This window comes from Lutra lutra, chromosome 6, assembly GCF_902655055.1.
Source record: "Lutra lutra chromosome 6, mLutLut1.2, whole genome shotgun sequence".
Taxonomy (NCBI): Eukaryota; Metazoa; Chordata; class Mammalia; order Carnivora; family Mustelidae; genus Lutra; species Lutra lutra.
Window position 1 is genome coordinate 34,455,758 of NC_062283.1, and position 16,083 is coordinate 34,471,840.

Sequence of the window (16,083 nt, forward strand, 5' to 3'; positions counted from 1 at the left end):
CGAGCCCGCCGAGTTTCGGTAGGACCGGCGCTGGGCGCGGGGGAGGGGACGCGGGAGCGCCCCGGGCCTGGGCGGGAGCGGGGTTGGGGGGTGGGGAGGCTGGCCTCCAGCCCGCCCTCCGGACCTCTCCCGCGCTCCGGACCCCTCCCGCCGCCGCGTTCTCCGCACACGCTGAAGAACCTCTGCTCGCCGGGTCTGGGACGCGGCTTTATTGGGGATGTGGGTACCCGGTCTTCCTCCCGCAACACCTACCCCCTCTTCCGAGCCCACCCCACTCCTCGGAGCCCTTAGGACGATCCCGGAGGGGGTTAAAACAACACTGACTACTGCTCCTGGACAGGAAGTGACTGGGGCGCGGGGCGGGGAAGGGGGGCGGCTGGTGAAGCGGCGCAGGCTAGCTCTGCGACCAGATGTGCGGCTCCCGACTCCAGATGTTCTTCATCTCTGTCGGACCGCCGTCTGAGCTCCTCCCCTGCCTCGGCCTGTGCCAGGCTGGGGAGCGGATGGAGGTCACTCGGAGACAGAGAGGGGTCAGCCCCGGACAAGAGAGGAGTCTTCAGTGGGGGCGTTGGCGAACGGACCCTGCGGGCCTCCACTGAATCCTTTCCCCCACCCTTGGCGGGCGCTGGGGGTTGCCGGGGTCACTCGCAGGCCAGCTTCCCGTCGAAACTGGAGAGGGCGATGGCGAAGGCCTGCAGGGCGCACAGCGGGTAGCGGTAGTCTAGAGTGAAGGCGTCCTCCGCCACGCGCCCGAACTGCAGTACGATGTAGTCCGCTATGGACATAGACAGGGAAGCGGGGGGGCAAGATTTCCTGGGGTCTCAATCCTGGCAGGCAGTGTCCTCACCTTTGGGAGAAGTCTCCCTCTTCTGCTTTGGGGCCCTAATCCTCAGCCTCCATCTCAATTATTCACCCTCCACCCATCCACCCCTTATCTGGCCCATCTGGCCCCACCTGCAGCTTGACCAGCCTTCAGACTATAAGCCCCTGAGGGCAGGGACCCTGTCTTATCTTCTGCCACCCAGGGCTGTGTGTACGACAGGCACTTAAATATAGGAACCTGTCACACATCCCCCAGCCTAGAATCGTTTTCCAGTGGCTGCGGCCTCATTCCTTCCCATCCCCAGCCCCAAAGTCCCATCTTAGACTGCCAGGCTCTATCCCTTCACTAGCCCCCGCGTCCCTACCTTATTGAGTGGCTCCACTCAGCCCCACCCCATATCTGGTCCAGGATCCCAGCCCCAGTCCCAACACCTCCCCCACCATCCATAGGAACAGGAAGTTGCTAAAAATACCCCTGATCTCTGCAGACCAGGCTCCACCAGAAATGTGATCTGGAGAGCAGTTTTCTAAGGCCTTGGGACAGGTGACACTAGGGACACATCCCTAGGATGGAATGGGGGATGGAGAAGTTGCTCGGTGTCAGCCAATCCTGGGAACCCATAGTCCCTTGGGAGGTACCTTTCCACCCCAAACTTCACCCTAGTGGGAACCTGTCCCCCAGGCTGTAACAGGGACATTTTTATTTAATTGTGTTCTGGGCATATCTTGTTTCCCTAACTCCTTGAGGGCAGGCCTTTGACCTTACTTGAGGACAACAGAGTAGGCATTCAAAGATGCTTGATGAATAATTCCTAGCCCTGCAAGGCAGCCATCTTGAAGCGATTGGGTCCTGGGGCCCTAGAACCAGACCACCTGGGTTCTCATGCCAGCTCTCCCTCTCTGAGCCTCAGTTTTCTCATCTGCCAAGTAGGGACAATAATAATACCTTCCTCAGGTATTGGGGGGACAGGGTTGTTGAAAGATTTAATGATTCAGTAACTGTAAAGTCCAGAGAACAGTGCCTAGCACATAGGAGGCTCTGTGTATCTGTGAAATAAATTCTCATGGCCAGTGGGACCTTTTGGAGTTGCTGAAAGACTCTGGGGAAGGTGCCGCCCTCTCTGAGCCTCAGCAGCCTTTTTGAGTGGTTCTCAAGCTCCAGCAGACCAACTCTCCCTTCAGCATAGTCTTTCTTACCCAGAATATCCCAGTATCCACCCCAGGCTCTAGTCAATGCTAGAAAGAAGGCCTGGGACAGAGAGCCCCAAGACAACTGCTTGGAATATCGGAGGTTCCTTGGAGCATGCTGTCAATGCCCATGCAGGAGGGAGTGACTTTCTTAGATGTTCTGGCTCCAGAGATCAAGGACAGCTTTGTGCACACCCGCTCACGCTTGTGTGTGTATGAGAGAGAGAGAGAGAGAGAGACAGCCAGGTGGTGGGGAAAGGCCTGAGGGAGGGTCAAGGTCCTGGAGGTGGTGGGGAACAGCCCAGCTTGGGGCCTCAGATACTCACGGTCATCGGCGTGAATAATCTGGAAGTTCTTGACCGAGGCTTGTGTGACTCGGCCTTGGAAGTTGAGTGTGTAGGAGCCGCTATCTTCGTTCCAGATAGGTGGCTTGTTGTGCAGCTCAATGAGGCTCTCCAGTGTCTTGTTCTGCCAGCGCACCAGCAACCCATCGCTGGCCTGGGGTGCCAAAGTAGAGTGTTAGGGAGAGGATGGTTAGGGGTGGCCGAGATACTTCGGGACCGAGGGGAGGGGGCCTGGGGACCTGGGCCTGCCTTCGCATGCATGTGCTGGTATGCAGCCTGGACATCGACATCCATTCGGGGGATCCCCGAAAGGACACTTGGTCTCTGTGGTGTCCTTGTGGGCAGGGTGGAGATCTATGAGAATGGGGTTTCCCTGTGGGATGTCAAAGTGGAGGGTTGGGAAGTAGCACTTGGCCCCCAGTAGGCGTCCATGCGCTTGACCCCCAGTGGGCCTTCGGAACAGCTGCATGCTGGCACCTGATCACAAGAAGGCACCAAACAGGAGCGCCTCGGTGGCTCAGTGGGTTAAAGCCTCTGCCTTCGGCTCAGGTCATGATCCCAGGGTCCTAGGATCGAGCCCCACATCAGGCTCTCTGCTCAGCAGGGAGCCTGCTTCCCTTCCTCTCTGTCTGCCTCTCTGCCTACTTGTGATCTCTGTCAAATAAATAAATAAAATCTAAAAAAAAAAAAAAAGAAGAAGAAGGCACCAAACAATCTAGGTTCGCCGAGGAGCTCACAGTTGCGCGTGGGGAGATGGACAGGTGAACAGCGGTTAAAATAAGATGTCCCAGAAGAGTTTCTCAAAGGAAGGAGTGGTGTCTATGGGATAGCGCTCCTGAGATGCTCCTTTCCCCAGTTCCCTTGGCACTGGTCCCATCATGGCTTAGAGTGAGTCGGCACAAGATCATGACCTCTGAGAAGCCTCCCTGACCTGGTGTCTGATTTAGATGTCTTAGCTCGAGGCTCCCTCCGTAACACCTTGCTCTTACTGTTTCTCCCACTACGCTGTCATAAGCAGAATTAGATACTTAAAGGGAAGGCATTATATTTTATTGACAGCTCCGTGCCTCAGTTTCCCACACAACAGGGTCTTGTGAGGATTAAGGAAGGTAATAGTGCATGGCATGTTATTCAGATCAGTTAACAGCCCAGAGTGAATGCTCAGTAAATGTCGGATTGCTCTGATGGATGGTGAAATGATGAAGTTACCCGGAATGGCCCTGGGGAGTTCTCACCAAGCCCAAACACACCCAGGAGGCACTGCCTCTGGAGCTTTTGTGTGTTTAGTCCAGGCCCGGAAGGAGCAGCTGTGGGACCCCACAGGTCCTAGAGACTAGAGCCTTCCATGCCTCATGCCTCTTGGGTTGGCTGAGCCTCTGATTACAGTGTGACTTGCCAGCATGGAAGGATGAGTGATCAGCTGATGGGTGTTATTTTTCATTGTAAGTAGTGACATCACTACAGGTATGGAGCAGGCCAGTCATCCTGTTTCTGCAGTCCTGGGCTCACTGACCCGCAGTGCCAAGGAGCAGAGGGAGGGACTGACACTGAAGGAGGCCACCTCTCCCTGGGCCATCTCTCCCTCCTACCTTAGACCTCACACACAAACAAGCAATCTTTGCTTTTTAAAATAAAAGGCAAATCAAGTCACTCCTGAAAACCCTGCTGTGGCTTCCTGTTTCTGTGAGTACAAACCAGTTATACAGGCCCTATCTGCAACTCAACCCTCACCTCTCACCTCAGACCCACCAGGCACCATCCTGCCTCAGGGCCTTTGCACTGGCTCTTCCCTCTGCCTGGATGCTCTTTCCCCAGGTATCCGTCAGCTTGCTCCCTCACCTCCTTCAGGTCTTTGCTTAAACATCACCTTTTCAATGAGGCCCACTCTTTTTCTTTCTTCCATACGACTTGTGACTTTCTAACATTCTACACAATTTACTTATTTGCACAATTATCGCCTACGGTCTGGTCCATCTCCTCCCTAGAATGCCTGCTTCATGAAGGCAGATCTTTTTTACTCACTGATGTCTTCCAGTTGCCTAGATTAATAATCAGCACTCATTATACACTGAAGGTGGATAGTACAATATACACAATATGCAATTCATTCAGTGAATGAATATATGAATGGATGATGTGGTATACACTGAAAAAAAAAAAAAAAAAGCCATTGTATTTGTTTCAGTGAATTCAATTACAAAACCCCCTAATTCATCCCACGAGTTTCCAGAATGAATGGATGTGCCCAAGAAGTTGGGTATGGGCAACCTGAGCCCCTCACAACCCCCCCAGCACCACAGGAGTGGGTCATGAGTGGGTCAGGTGGGAGCAGGATCCTCAGGGAGAGGCGTCAGGGAGGTGCTGGGCTCACATTTCGCGGCCGGATGGGGACCCTCTCGTTGTCCGAATTCATGCCAGGAATGATGACCGTCATGCGCCGGGGTCCCCGGAAGCCCAGCACATTGGTTTCCTGGGAGGGAGATGCCTGTTAGGCCGGCCCCTGTGAAGGGGAGTGTCCTGCGGGGGTGAGCCCAGGGGGATTCTTACATAGATCACCGCTGCCAGTTCCTGCCGAAGGCTTCCTACGTTAGTGCTGCCTCCTCCACGGTGCGGGTTCTGCCCATTGTCAAAGACGGTAAAGCGGTTGCCCAGGAGATTGGACCTGCAAGCAGGGCGGAGCTGGGGGCGGGGCTGAGGGATTCCACACCCCTGCTCCAAGACCCTTCCTCACTGCCAGGCAGTTTGGAGAGCTTCCTGTGTCAAGGGTGTGGGTGTCTTAGGACAGAGCAACTCTTGTCCCCTGCCCCAGGCGCTCCTCATGAGGTCTTTTTAGAAGCTGAATCTGGAAGGACACTGGACAACCTTCAGATCTCAGCTCCATCTCTTACTGCGTGACCCTAGGCAGGCTAAACTCTGAGCCTCAACTTTCCCTTCCGTAAAATCGGCCTAATGGCAGTATCTAACTCACTTGGTCAAGAAGGGGACTAAATGGATTCATATTTGGAAGTTAGAACGATGCCTGACACATAGGTAGGCCTTTCATAAGTGTTTAAGTATATAAATATAAGAAATATATATGACGTGACTATGGCGTGACTCGGGGGTCCCCCTTGCCCTTACCTCTCAGATGTGCAGTGAGGATTAGATGAGATATATGGGGGGACACAGCACAGGTTAGGTGCTGGATATTTGTTTATGCATTCACTTAGTAAATGTTTTATTGAGTTGCTACATGTACCAGGTGCTGGGAATTCAGCCATGAACCAGACAGGCACCGACCGTCCCTGCCCTCATGGACCTTATGACCTATGTTAAGTGAGGTCCTTGGTCCAGCAGTCTGGGCATCATCTGGGGACTTGTTAGGAATGAAGAATCTTGGCCCACACCCAGACCCACTGGGCCATTTTAACAACGCTTCCAAGTGATCTGTGCACATTCACGTGTGGGACGCCCTGGGGCAGGGGACATTTCTAGAGTGCCCACTGTGGTGGACACTGTCAGGCACAGGGAGATGGAAGCGACTCGCCGTGGCATTCTTATGGCCCCCGGGCCTCCCAGCCCCACCTCAGCTTCCCAATGAAATTCTCCCCTCCTCTGGACAGATTGGTGGGGTCGCTGGAGATGAGGTAATTGGCCGTCTTGCTACGTTTCCGCTTCCTGCCAGCCAGGAGAAACACCTGGGGAGAGGGGGACACAGGTGAAGGAAGGAGGCATGTGAGAGGGAAAGGAAGACCTGTTTGTGTTGGACTCCACCCACCCCCTGGCATTTTGGCTCTAGGCAACCCCCCGCACCTCCGCCAGCCTGGGTGCTGACACCTACAGTCTGTCTCCCCTGCCGCCTCCCCCCTACCCACCTTCTTCTCCGTGTCCAGGTGCAGGAAGTAGGAGGGATACAGGCCCCGATCCATGCCTTTCTTGTCCCGGGTCAGCCTGCAGCGTACTGTCCGGCCCTGGGGCGCAGGCCTGAGCACAAACTCCCGGGGCTCATCCACTTCCATGGGTGGGGATGGGGCTCTCTCCTCCTTCTGGTTTGGGGCAGAGCATGTATCAGGCCCAGAAGCACTGGCTCCCCTGCTCTCAGCAGGTCCCCAGTACTGGGACACAGGCAGGACAGGCAGGACAACTCACCGCTTTCTGTGTGGGAAGAGAACAGATGGGCCAGCTACAGTAGGTTGGGCCCCCACACTTCCCCAGGCTCTGGGGAGTTTGGCATTTCATTATTATTTTGTTTGGCTTCTGGTTAAGAGCCTGGGCTCTGGAGCAAGACAGCTTGGGTTCAAATCCTGGTTCTACCACTAACTCGGTCATCTTTCACTTGAAACACCATATGACTCAGTTTTTTCACCAGAGAAATGCAGAGGTTGGGGCTGGATACCCGGGAGAGACCTTACTTCATCTCTATATTTAACAAACACTCATATAAAGTCTACCAATGCGCTGGGCATTGCTCTAAGTATCTTCCAAATATTAACTAATTCAATTCCCTTAGGTAACTACTGAAGTTGTTGTCCAAATTTACTGAAGTTGAGGCTCAGAGAGGTTAAGCAATTTGCCCAAGTTCACACAGTAAGAAGTGGAATTGGGCTTTATTTATTTTTTTTTTAAGATTTTATTTATTTATTTGACAGAGAGAGAGATCACAAGTAGGCAGAGAGGCAGGCAGAGAGAGGAGTAAGCAGGCTACCCACTGAGCAGAGAGCCCGATGTGGGGCTTGATCCCAGGACCCTGAGATCATGACCTGAGCCAAAGGCAGAGGCTTAACCCACTGAGCCACCCAGGTGCCCCTGGAACTGGGCTTTAAATGGTACCTGTTAGAACCAGAGCCTTAGAAAGACCTTCCGTGTGGACACTGTCTCAAGGGGTGAGCTGAGGTGGGGCCAAAGGTATGAACCACTGTGTTCTAGAATATTAGCCACTGCTATCATTACAGTGTCTGGTAAATATCAATGACTGTAGTAGCCAGCCTCCAAGATGAGGCCCAGCGGTCCCCACCTCCTGGTATTTACATGTCATGTAGTTCCCCTTCTACATCTTATCAGAGTTTGGTCTCTCTGACCAATGGAATATAGCCCAAGTGATGGGGGGGTGGTCATTTCTAAGGCCTGGTCATAGAAGATATGGTGGCCTCTCCTTGCTGTCTCCCTTGGGCCACTCTTGAGCCCTGGGTGAAGTTGGCTGCTATGTCCTTAGACCATTCAAGCCACCCTATGGAGAGGGCCCCAGCCAACAACCATGACAGTGAACCATTTTCAAAGCGGATCCTCTCTTTCCAGCCAAGCTTTCCGAGTGACTGCTGACCCAACTGACATCTTGACAGCAATCTAGGGACAGACCCCCCCCAAGCCCAAAGTATCTTGCTAGGCCCCTCCTAGATTCCTGAATTCCAGAAACTAAGAAAAGAAATGTTTGTTTTTTTAAGGCACTAAGTTTTGGGGGTGCTTTGTCAGACGGCAATACAGAGGTAAGACAATGAATGAATAAAAAAAATTATCTTGCTCATAGAAAAACTCTGGGGGCGCCTGGGTGGCTCAGTGGGTTAAGCCGCTGCCTTCGGCTCAGGTCATGATCTCAGGGTCCTGGGATCGAGCCCCGCATCGGGCTCTCTGCTCAGCAGGGAGCCTGCTTCCTCCTCTCTCTCTGCCTGCTTGTGATCTCTCTGTCAAAATAAATAAATAAAATCTTTAAAAAAAAAAAAAAAAGAAAAGAAAAACTCCGAATCACAGTTTGGTGGCATTCCCCCCTAGGGTGGCCTAGGCCCAGCCTGGTGACCCCACAAACCTGGTGTCCTCCACCCTCATGTTCTATCCCTCTCCTAAGAGGGAGAGCCAAGATTCCAACCCCAACTTTCCCACTATAGGGAACTTTCCCACTAAGGGGCTATAGGAGAGCCACGAGGAATCCCTGATAGGCTGCGGTTGGCCATTTTTGCCGAGGACAGGTTTGGACTGCATGTGAAGTGAGGCTGGTGTTGGTGAGCAGGCCCGTAGCCCGCGGGCCAGGGAGCATCTCCTCTCCACTCTGAGCTGCTCCTGAAGAAACTTGGGAAATGTAAGACTATGTTTGGAATGTGATGTGGAGAAAGCCAGAGCTTACTCAAACAGTCCCACAGCTGTGAATTTCTAGGGCCTACTGTACAGGAGGCGGCACTGCGGTTGATTATATTCCCTGTGGGAGATAAGAAACTGGCCTTTCAGTATATATATTGGAATCTGGTAAGGTTGACTAATGTGAGTCAGTCTCCTAAGACCTGACCACTCCTGAATGAACCAATAAACCCACATGGCTCAGACCCTGGCCCTGCCCTCAGCGTGATATCTCCACTTGTGGAAACCAATTTCTCAAAGCCTTTCATCCCTTTCTCTCTCCAGTTTGACCCCCCTCTCCTGCTTAACTCCAGCTTGTCCATGTTGGTGCCTGAGTCCTTTTTGTGAGGAAGAGCAATATTCAAAATAGTTAGTAACCTGTTCTGCCCCTGAGAATGCCCCTGGGTCTGAATGGACCCTGGTGGGCCTGGAGGAGGGTTCTGGAGGCCCCTGTCTGCCCGTGTTAACCCTTCAGCTGCCAGAAGGTTGGGCCATCCTGGGTGTGCTAGCGGAAAACACTTGGGGCCCCAGAGCAGTAATGTGAGAACATTTTAACAACTCATACAGTCAGTGAACATGCTCTGCCTGTGTGTTCTGCCTCTCTGGTACAGAAGATGGGTGTCCCTTCATGTGGCAGCTGTGTGAGCATCTCCGGCTGGGGCTGCTGGTTAGGCAGCAGAGGAGAGGGCTTAGAGCCCAGATAACATCAGGCCCTCAGGGAGCCTATCCCAGCCCAGTGACCCCTCAGCCGCCTTCTCTGTTCTCACAAGTCTGGTGCCCTTTGTCCTCCTATCATGTTATCAGGGAGGGAGCCAAGATTCTAACCCCAGCCCCATTCCCCCACCCCACGAGGTTCTATACTCTAGTCCCCCAAACCCAGGCCCCTGCTCCCTGAAGGGGCCTCAGCCCCCTTCCCCTCTGGATCCCAACCTTTTTGGCTTTTCCTTTTGCTTTGCCCTTCTGATTGCTGTTCTTGGTCCCCACGGCTGCCCCTTCTTCCTCCTCTTCCTCGTCCTCCTTCCTCTCCTCTTCTGGGCCTTTGGAAGTGCCTGGGCATGGAGGGGGAGCAAGCCTGTATGCCCCTGACCCGGCGGAGCACTAACCCCCACGTCTTACTTGGACCCTCCCCACAAATACAAGAGAGTATTCCCGTGTTATCAGAGACTCAGAAAGGCTAAAATACCTGCCTGAGGCCACACAGCTATTCAAGTGGGGAGCAAGATGGCCGTCAAGTCGTCTGACCCCAGAGCCTGCTCCTCACCTGACCCTGATCCCTGCATCCCGGCTCCCCACCCCCAGGATGGCTTCTCCACATCACGGCACACGAGACCACAGCCACCCACCTTTCTTCTTCAGAGCTTTATCAGATGAGCCGTCTTCCCGGACCAGAAACAAGGCTGCTGGAGTCTTCTTTCTCACTCTGGCTGGGCTCCCTGAGGGGTCCCTGTCATTCTCCCCAGACCCTGTGTGGGTGGATATGAAGGAGACACAGTCCACCACACCCAGAATCCCCTGTTCCTCCGGAGACCAGTCTCACCTTTCTTCTTCATCCTTCTCATCCTGGGCCCCTCCCCCGCTGGTGCCTCTTTCTTCTTAAGGCGCAGAGGTTTGGCTGGGGGGACAGGGCTTCCCAGGTCCCCTGGAAATGGAGGGAGGGGTTAGACAAAGAAGAGCCTGTTGGGCCTGAAGGCTGCCTTCCAACCCACTCATCATTCCCTCAGTCCCCAGGGAAGCTGAAGGCCTGACAAGGGCCCAGGATCTGTCTTCTGCTCGTTGTGCTTTAATCCCGAGTCTATAAAGGGCAGGACAAATACCAGGAACTTCGTAGGCATTACAGAATGAATGAATGAATGAATGAATGAATGAATGAATGAATGAATGAATGCCAGGCCTTCTAACTGAGCCTCCGATTTCCAGCTCCCACCCCAAACCCTTAGCAAACCCCCAGGAGACTTCCTCCAGCAGGTGCTACAGACAGCACACACAGAGGCCCAAGGTCCTAGCTCCCTCTTCCCCTTTAGATCAGCCTGTGGTACCTGTAGCCCAGGCCAGGGAGCCAGGAACAGCATTTATTTCATTGACTGATTTGCACCGTAATCACTTTGATACTTTTATGAAAATTATAACAATAATTTATATTGAGTTACCAAAAAAACCCTAAAATCACAAAACTAAAATCCTCTGTCCTCCCTGGCTCACAGAGCCCCCTGGGCAGGCAGTGGGGCAGCAGGGGGAGGAGGGCTGTGGATACATAGTGATCTAGGTACTTAAGGACCACCATGGGGAAGACACCAGAGAAAGAAACTTTTGCATCCAGGTACTGGGTAACTTCCTGATGTCTCAACTCTCGCCTAGCTCTGAAGGACAAGGCTACTTTTCTGAGTCTGTGTGCTCCCTCTGTACCCTCAACACTCACCCTTCTGTCCCTGGGCCTTGGCCTTCCTCTCCTTGATACCCGCAGAAGTCTTCTCTTTAGGAGGCTTTTTGGGTGGCAGAGGGGTTTTCCGTTTCTTTTCCTCTGCCTCCTCTTCCTCTTCCTGGTCCTCATCTGATTCCTCCTCATCCTCTATAGGTAGAAACTTCTCATAATGGGGGCTGGCGTAGGCCCCATTATCTGGGAGCCCAGTCCCCCCAGATTGTTGGGGAGTGGTCATGGTGGGGGAGGCTCCCCTTCTGGAACAGGAACAGGAGGAGGAACACAGTTCCAGCACCTTCCTCAAATCCTGAGGGTGACACCCTAAGGTGTTCAGGGGAGTGAGTTGGGGTTGGGGGAATGCAAGGGACTTGGCAATCCTGTTCTGGGGGAAATGCCCTTCTCTGTAAGGCTTTCTTTGTCCCCTCCAGGACCCTCTGCTTCTCCCTGGCCTTGTCCCTTTCTGACCTCCAGCCAGACCCATCTGGGCTACCTCTGGCCCCTAGCTGTAGTTAAAGGCAAAACTCTTAACTGCTCTGTGCCTCAGTTTCCCCATCTGGAAAACAGAGTAAAGAACAAGAGAATAAGGTTCTTTTCTGACTCTAAGAGAAGGCCAGAGCAGGGGAGGTTTTTTCCCCGAGTTTTCCGCCTCCCTGTCGCGGTTCCCGTGTGGCCACCTAGCGCCTTCTCCCCAGTGCCCGCCTCCCGGCCTCCCCGCCGGCCCCTGTCTCACCCTCAGCCGCGTCCGGGGCTCGCGCTACCAGGAAGGTTTCCCGCGGGTCGCGCTTGACCTCGGGGTCCCTGAGGAACTTGGCGTAGACGGTGCGCGACGGCCGGGCCTCTGGGGGCTGCGGGGCCGGATCCTCCCGCGGCTTCCCCCTCCGCCCGGCTGAGCCGAGAGGCCGGGGTCAGGCAGGGCCGGACCCCCTTCTCCAACGGCACCTGAGCCCCGGACCCTGCCCTCCTCGGGTTCCTTTCCATGGGGGTCCCCCTGGGCCCTCTTTACACTTTCGCACCGCATCCCCTGGCTTTCATACATCCCTCCTAGCCCCTACCCGCTTCAACCCCAGCCCGCTCCCACCCCTCCAGGACCCCCCTCGCTGTCCCCACCCCCAGGACTCCAGGACTCAGCCGCACCCCTCCCGCGTCCCTCACCCTGGGGAGCGCTCCCGGGCTCAGTGCCCAGCCCGCCTCCAGGTCTCCGGGGCTTGGATCCCTTAGGGCCCGGGGACTCCGGGGCCTCAGTCCTCTTCTTCCTCAACTTCTGCCCCTTGACGGGTCGCTGCGGAGTGGGGGGTCAAGAGGGGGGAGTAGAAGGAAAGGGGGGCTCTGTGGGCTGCCCGTGACCCTCTAATCCCTTGAGCCGCCAGAAATAACCGCGGATTATCGGGAGGGGAACCGCAGTCGTCTTCTTGGGGAGGGGAACGGTGACCCTCTCCCATGCATCATGGCCACGTCCAGTCGGAAAGTCTCAGTTCTTCCCCTGGACATCCCATGCCCCAAAACACCCCTTCCCTCAAAAAAAAAAAAAAAAAAAAATTACAAGGAAGCAACCTCAGACGCCGCTGAGGAGGACGTGATCCACTCCCAGATCCCCTCCCTTGCGTGGGTTTACACGCAATGGCGGGTTCTCCCTGCCTCCTTTCCAAGAAGGGGTGGCGCGTACCTGCTTCAGGCGCGGCTGGACCTCTGGGCTCTGGCTTTCCTCCTCGTGTCCACTGATTGTAGCAAAGGAATCAGTTTGTCTTCCTCCCCTTGTCTGCCCCCCCAGCCCCTCCCTCTGGGCCCCCCAGGGTTCCCCAGGGTTCTGGTAGGTTGAGGTGGTGGGGGGGCACTTCCGGACCTGTCCGAAGCCCACACCTCTCGGAGGGTGTCGTCCTGCAGGGGCATGGTGCCTTCCTCTATCCGCACCCCTTCTCTGCCCACCCTGCGGCTCTAGGAAGCCTCCCAGCCCTCCCTCCTTAATCCAGGCTCAACTTCACCCCACCTCCCGCTGGCTCAAGAGGGTGGCAGCTGGGGCGGGGGTAGAGGCGCTCCTCTCCCCCCCAAGACTCCCCCCACCCCAGGTCCAGCCCCCTGTGGGAAAAGGCTGAACTCCCAGGTTCACCAGACCACCAGCCCCACCATCCCCTACCCAGCCTCCACTTACAGGTGTCACTTTGTCATTTGTCAGGGGTCAGTGGGGTGTGGGAAGAAAATATTAGATAGATCCTGTATTTATCTTTTTTTTTTTTTTCATAAAAAACAAGAACCAGTGTTTGCTGATATTTAGTATACATGGACTGACAGAAGCAGGTGTATACACAGTACTTTATTGAGAAAAATGCCTAATTATGGGTGTACACTTAAGATTTTTTTTTTTTTACTGATAGAGAACATGCTTTTTAAAAAGTTTAGAGACCAAGGGTATAGTTTTTTGTTTGCTGTTTGTTTGTTTATAAGTAATTGCTATGCCCAAGGTGGAGCTCAAACTCATGACCCCACTCACGAGCCATTCATGACCCAGAGATCAAGAGTCACGCACTCCACCGACTCAGCCCGCCCGGTGCCCCCCAAGGATATAGTGTTGATAAGATTAATATCATGGGAGAAGTTTGGTTAAATGCTGAGGATCCCAGCTGAGATGCTGAGGATCCCAGCTGAGATGCTGAGGTTAAATGCTGAGGTTGGTTAATTTGGTTAAATGCTGAGGAACCCCCAGGGGTCCCAGTCAGCTGTCCTGGGGCCTTCCTGAAGCCCGATCTAAAACTTAAAAGATGGTGAATAAGGAGTTCCACAGGCAAAAATAAAAGTGGGATATGTCACCTGGTAAGGGAACAAGATAGAGGCCTGGAAGTTGGAAATAGCCAGATGTGTTCAAAGGTTTAGTGCTAGGAGGCAGGGCTCACCCATTGAGTCAGCCCTGAGCCCACAACCTGAGCTCTGTCACTTAAGGCCTAAAGGCCCTTGGGTGACTTACTTAGCCCTCTGAGCCTCAAGTTCCTCTTTTATAAAATGGGCTCGACCTGGTAAGGATACTGTTAGATTCGTTGAGATGAGGCATCTGGGTGGCTCAGTCAGTTAAGCCTCCAACTCTTGGTTTCTCAGGGTCGTGAGTTGGAGCCCTACATTGTGGCAGATTCAGTGAGATGACAGGTGGAAAGGAGCATGCAGTGGGCACTCAGTAATTGGGAATTATGTGCCCCTTTTCACTGCAGTCCCATTTCATCCCTGTCTCTTCAGCATTTGCAACATGACTTGATACATGAGTGGGGTTCATTTTTTCAGTGAGTTAATGAGTTTTTTATTTCATTCAGGTCACACCAGGATCCAGTGAGATAGGCAGGGTAGAGATGATTATCTCCATTTTACATATGGACAAACTGAGGCTCAGGGAGGTGACTTGAGTGCTCGGGGAGTGCTCAAGTTTAGCCAGATCATAAGGTTGCTTTGTGAATCCAGATCTGACTCCTGTCAGAGCTTTTACTCCTAACCCTTGCATGTTTTACGCCATCACAGGGGTTAGAGAAGGGCTATGAACGAAACAGTCAGGCTTTTTGTTTTTCACTGCTTGGTCCACCTGATCCAGATGGGCCCTAATCAGTCTTCCTAAAATACCACTTCTTCAGCTGACACCTCTGCTCAAAAACATTCCCTGGCTCTCTGCTGCCTAAGGATCAAATTGAAATGGGCTGGGTTGGTATACAAGACTCTCTCTGGTCTGTCCCCAGTCTGCCTTTCTAACTGCAAGGCTATCCCCAGCCCTACTATTCACCCAGCAACATTGGTGTGCATAAAGCCTTTATATTCTCTCTCCTCCATGCCTTTGCTTAAGCTGTTCCCATCTGGAATGCCCAGCTTATTCCAAGAAACCTGTCCCACTCTAAATAGCCCTCAAGTCCCCACCTCCAAGATTCCTCGGTCCTCTTTGGCCTCGGAATGCATAGTAACAATAACAGTAATAATAGTAGTAGTAGTAGTAGTAGTAGTAGTAGTAATAATAACAGCAGCATTCATTGACCAGTCCCTGTGTGTCAGTCTCGTTGCTCCCCTTCTCTCCCCACCCTCACAAGAATGTTTATAAGTCAGACATTAACACCCTAATATCAAAGGTAAGGAAACTCATGGCTGAGAGTCGGTCAACGAATATTTCCAGAACATACTGACTTCGTCCCAAGCAGTATGCTAAGCCCAGGTCATACAGTGACAGGCGAAAGGATGTGGTCCCTGCCTCACGGAGCTGACCTTCTTCTGAGGAAGACACAGAGTAAAGACACAAGTACACTAATTCATTGATGTGTGATCTCGCTGTTATGAATGGTACTTAATACCAAGAACGAAAATAACTGGGTTCCTTGAGAACAGCAGGTGGGATCCAGGTGGGACTGATTGATTGATTGATTGATAAGATTTTATTTATTTATCTGACAGGGAAAGACAGGGTAAGCAGGGGAAGCAGCAGAGGCAGAGAGAGAAGCAAGGCTCCCTGATGTGTAGAGAGCCTGGGATCATGACCTGGCGAAAGGCAGACCCTTAACCCACTGAGCCACCCAGGTGCCCCAGGCGGGATTTAGAGGACGGACAGACAGGACTGCCTGAGAAGAAAGTTTTTTCCTTTCAAATATTTTATTTATTTCACACACACACACAAACACACACGCAGAGCTCACACACAAGTGGGTGGAACAGCATAGGGAGAGGGAGAAGGAGCCTCCCCATCGAGCAGGGAGCCCCATGCAGAGCTCGATCCCGGAACCTTGGGATCATGACCTGAGCTGAAGTCAGATGCTCAATTGACTAAGCCACCAAGAAGGGAATTTTTTTTTTTTTAAATTAAGATTTTATTTATTTATTTGAGAGAGAGACAGTGAGAGAGAGCATGAGCGAGGAGAAGGTCAGAGAGAGAAGCAGACTCCCCATGGAGCTGGGAGCCCGATGCAGGACTCGATCCCAGGACTCCCAGGATCATGACCTGAGCCGAAGGCAGTCGTCCAACCAACTGAGCCACCCAGGCATCCCAAGGGAATTTTTTTTTTAAATATTTTATTTATTTATTTATTTGAGAGAGAGAGAAAGAGTGAGAACATGAGGGGGGAGAAGGTCAGAGGGAGAAGCAGATTCCCCGTGGAGCTGGGAGCCCAAGATGGAACTTGATCCTGGGACTCCAGGATCATGACCTGAGCTGAAGGCAGTGGCTTAACCAACTGAGCCACCCAGGCGCCCAAGAGGGGAATCTTTTTTTTTTTTTTTTAA

At 53.1% G+C, this 16,083-nt stretch overlaps 1 protein-coding gene across 1 annotated transcript; it reads right to left on the reverse strand.

Moving 5' to 3' along the window:
• Positions 1–519: 519 nt before the first annotated feature.
• TULP1 (TUB like protein 1) lies at positions 520–12,741 on the reverse strand. The gene is made up of 15 exons (XM_047731978.1): positions 12,695–12,741; positions 12,518–12,569; positions 12,007–12,133; positions 11,585–11,740; positions 10,855–11,004; positions 9,976–10,077; positions 9,782–9,901; positions 9,369–9,487; positions 6,483–6,488; positions 6,209–6,379; positions 5,919–6,031; positions 4,902–5,016; positions 4,726–4,824; positions 2,337–2,508; positions 520–775 (listed from the first exon to the last, which is right to left on the reverse strand). The coding sequence occupies exons 1-15, from the start codon at positions 12,739–12,741 to the stop codon at positions 642–644; spliced, it is 1,683 nt and encodes a 560-aa protein (XP_047587934.1). The 3' UTR covers positions 520–641.
• Between the last annotated feature and the right edge of the window lie 3,342 nt (positions 12,742–16,083).

What these genes read in the sequence shown, in the direction of transcription:
- TULP1 (XM_047731978.1), bottom strand. Translation starts at nt 12,741, where the DNA reads ATGCCCCTGCAGGACGACACCCTCCGAGAGGTGTGGGCTTCGGACAG. An exon ending in AGCCCCGGACGCGGCTGAGG is followed by an intron (nt 11,005 to 11,584) that starts GTGAGACAGGGG and finishes TTCTACCTATAG; the next exon opens with AGGATGAGGAGGAATCAGAT. An exon ending in AACTGGCAGCGGTGATCTAT is followed by an intron (nt 4,825 to 4,901) that starts GTAAGAATCCCC and finishes TCTCCCTCCCAG; the next exon opens with GAAACCAATGTGCTGGGCTT.